Source organism: Colobus angolensis, unplaced genomic scaffold, assembly GCF_000951035.1.
Source record: "Colobus angolensis palliatus isolate OR3802 unplaced genomic scaffold, Cang.pa_1.0 Scaffold70, whole genome shotgun sequence".
Taxonomy (NCBI): domain Eukaryota; kingdom Metazoa; phylum Chordata; class Mammalia; order Primates; family Cercopithecidae; genus Colobus; species Colobus angolensis.
In genome coordinates, this window is record NW_012120710.1 from 1,569,931 (window position 1) to 1,573,719 (window position 3,789).

Below are 3,789 nucleotides of genomic sequence, written 5' to 3' on the forward strand. Positions count from 1 at the left end.
ATGAACTCTTTCTACACACATAAATAATTGGAAGGCTGTACCTAAATAAAGTTAATATCACCATTGCTAGACACTTCAATGCATTCCTCCATAGGTTCTTTTCTAGAGAAAATGACTTGAATTAACATGATATCTAAACATGACAACAGTACAGAATTGAGGCAATATTTGGAAACAGTTATTCAACAGCTTTTCTATTATGGAAAATGTAGATATGTTCTATATTGTCCCTAAATAATCATCAAGTAATGGGGCTAGTGTCTGTTTTGGCAACATTGATACATGAACATCCATATCCAGCTACTGAGGTTCTTCTATAACCAGCACTTTAGCAGATCCTTTACATATGTTGCCTTCAACCTTCCCCAAAGCACAAAGCAGATATTTTTGACCCAGCTTTATAGATAAAGAAACTGAGGTTAAAAGTTTAAGTAATTTAGGCCTCAAAGGCAACAATGACAAGAAAAGAGTGGATCCAGATCCAACACCATTTTTTAATCTACTACACTAATGGTTTTTCAAACAATTTTAACACAAATCACAATAGCAACTACATTTTTCATGCAGCTTCACACACACACACATACACACACATTCATGAAACAGCATTCACCTTTACTATATAGAATGCACTACTAGTCTACTGCCTGTTTTATTGTTTAATGATGACTGCCACTCACCTTTTTCACTTCAAAACTGTGGATATCACAATGCTCAGTTTGAAAACGTCTGTACTCTGCTCCTATCTGTCATCTAGCATAAGTCTAATTCTGGTTTCAGTATCTCTTAAATGTAACATAGTGTTTCCCAAACTTCATTCCTTGCCCAGCAAATCAGGATGGCATCAAAAGCTGGTTTAAAAGGTAGATTGCTAGGTCCTGCTCCAGACCTGCTTGATCAGGATCTCTCTAAAAATGAAAAACTCCAATAGACAAGGAATTATCTATCTATCCTCAAGGAACACACAATAGACAGAATAAGTGTTTCTGACTGAATATTCCAATGCCTTTGAAAAATACATCAAAAAAACTTGAAGGGATGAGAACCACCAGGATTAATCTACTTGAATCAATTTTTCCGTTAATTTTTAGTCTCATATTTTTTTGAAAAAATGTCGTGAGCAAAAGAAAGATTACGTGTTAGCTTTAATAACAAAGATAAAGCCTATCATAATTGTATGGACTTTTCTGCCTTAATTCTACCTCCAGATCCAGCTGATAACAATAAACTGTTGTTCCTTTTCCCAGGACTGGCTCGATTCTGGCTTTCCCTTTCTGAGGGAAATGGAGCATAGCAAAGAGTCCCAGTATTGAATCAGACTAGGCTAGAGCGAGGGAGTATTTACCCTGAGAAATGCCAGGTCTTTGCTGTCTTCTCTGACTTTACTCTCTCCATCTTTTCATTGCTACCCAAACTTGCTCCCCTTAAAAAAGAAAAGGCTTTAAAATATGTTGCTTTTAACTTTGTTTTCTGTTTGCCTCCCTCATTCCAGCCACAAATCTTCACTAGCCTCATCATCCATTCCTTGTTCCCGGGAGGCATCCTGCCCACCAGTCAGGCAGGGGCTAATCCAGATGTCCAGGATGGAAGCCTTCCAGCAGGACAAGCAGGTGTAAATCCTGCCATCCAGGGAACCCCAGCAGACCGCCTCCCAACTCCCAGTGGCACAGATGATGATTTTGCAGTGACCACCCCTGCAGGCATCCAAAGGAGCACACATGCCACTGAGGAAACCACCACAGAATCACCAAATGGTAAATTCTCCTAGCTTGGAACATACTTCTTGTCTATGAAAGTCATCTGCAGAATGGAAAAGAGGAGTTCTTTGTCTTGCCTTGACAAATGCAGATCTTAGTAAGATTAGGAAGCCCCTTTACTCACTCACAATTGACTCCAGCAACAAGGGAATATTTTTACTCAGCCACCAACCCTCTGGTATTAACACTGAAGGAAGAATTTGTGTGAGTGTTTTTGGTTGTTTTGAGACAGGGTCTTGCTCTGTTGCCCAGGCTGGAGTACAGTGGTACGATCTGAGCTCACCACAACCCCGGCATCCCAGGTTCAAGTGATTCTCATGCCTCAGCCTCCGAGTAGCTAGGATTACAGGTGCACGCCACCACACCTGGCTAATTTTTGTATTTTTAGTAGAGACAGGGTTTCACCATGTTGGCCAGGCTAGTCTCGAACTCCTCACCTCAAGTGACCCACTCGCCTCGGCCACCCAAAGTGCTGGGATTATAGGCGTGAGCTACTGTGCCTGACCATACTGGCTAATTTTTGTAAAAACGGGGTTTTGCCATGTTGCCCAGGCTGGTCTAGAACTCCTGACCTCAAGCAATCTGCCCACCTCGGCCTCCCAAAGTGCTGGGATTGCAGGCATGAGCCACCATGCCTGGCCTGAAAGATTTTTAATTATTGGCATAACACATGTTCCATTTTGGGTCAGAACTGAAAATATTTGGAAGCAGACTGTGTTCCTTGCCCCAATACACACACACGCACATAGAGGCCTGTAGCAGATACACTTCAGTTCACCACGACCCTGTCTCCACTCACTGACGGAGCCTCAGAACCTTCCTACTGTAATACTGCAAGCAGCCACTAGTGATAGCTACCAGAGCAGATAAACCCATAAACCCCTCTGCCGTTCTTAGATGGAACTTAAGAAATGTGACAAAAATAAGCTTTTCCTGCACCAACAAGCAAAGTCAATTGTTTAACATGTGAAAATGTCTAGAACCAAATATCCTTAGAGATAACTAAAGAATGATTTTATATGGATGCTCCTAATCCTGGAAAAGAAAGTTTGATCTCAAGTAAAAAATATTTAAGTTCAAGATACTTTTTATCTACATTTAAAATGTGTTTTATTTTCTTCCAGGAATTCAGTAAGCTGTTTCAAATTTTTTCAACTAAGCTGCCTTGAATTTGGTGATCCATGTGAATCTTTATCATTGATTATACTATGGAATAGATTGAGACACACTGAGTAGTCTTAGAAGAAATTAATTCTTAATATACCTGAAAATATTCTTGAAATTTCAGAAAATATATTCTATGTAGAGAATCCCAACTTTTTAAAACAATAATTAAATGGATAAATTTGTCTTTGAAATATAACATTATGCTGCCTGGATGATACGCATATTAAAACATATTTGGAAAACTGACTCTTTTTCTTCTTTGGAGATGGAAGAAAGTTGGTCCTTACAGAAACTACATTTCCTCAGGACACTAACATGATACTCCAGGTCTAGAACTTTCTTTGGAAGTAGGAAGCACAGCAGTCAAGAAGAGGACACCCAGCAATGTGAAGACAAATTCTGGTCTCTTCACAGCTACCTCATCATTCGCTTTCTTATAAGAGTCACAAATTTAATTTTTAATAAGCAGAGTACTTCTCAATATCTAAAACATACAGTATAAAAAAAGACTTATAAATCATATAATTCTGCCTATCCTCAAGTGTTTATATTCAGAACTCATCATAATGGCACTTAATGTTTAATTTTGGTATGCTTGAGTGTGAAAAATGACATTGAAAAAAGTAATTATAATCACTAAAGCAAACCAAGGTGATATTCTTGCTCCATTCACCTAAAAGGTAGCAATTAACCTGACTTAAACTTATAAAAGACCATTGCAGTTCATCTACAGTGAGGGGGATTAATACAAACTACAGTAGAGCCCCCCAAAAAAGAAAGGTATGGATAGGGTTAATAACATTTCTCACTATATACGGCTCAACTCCATCAGTACGCAACAAATGTAAATATGCACCATGAAATA

At 38.9% G+C, this 3,789-nt stretch overlaps 1 protein-coding gene across 2 annotated transcripts in view; it reads left to right on the plus strand.

Annotated features, from left to right (window-relative positions):
- AMTN (amelotin) overlaps window positions 1-3,170 on the plus strand; it is a 26,726-nt gene extending 23,556 nt beyond the window's left edge. For both annotated transcript variants that reach the window (XM_011927110.1, XM_011927111.1), the window contains exons 8-9: window positions 1,493-1,754; window positions 2,882-3,170. In XM_011927110.1, coding sequence (XP_011782500.1) covers window positions 1,493-1,754; window positions 2,882-2,892 — 273 coding nt within the window. In that variant the 3' untranslated portion in view covers window positions 2,893-3,170. The remainder of the gene's footprint in view (window positions 1-1,492; window positions 1,755-2,881) is intronic.
- Window positions 3,171-3,789: the final 619 nt, after the last annotated feature.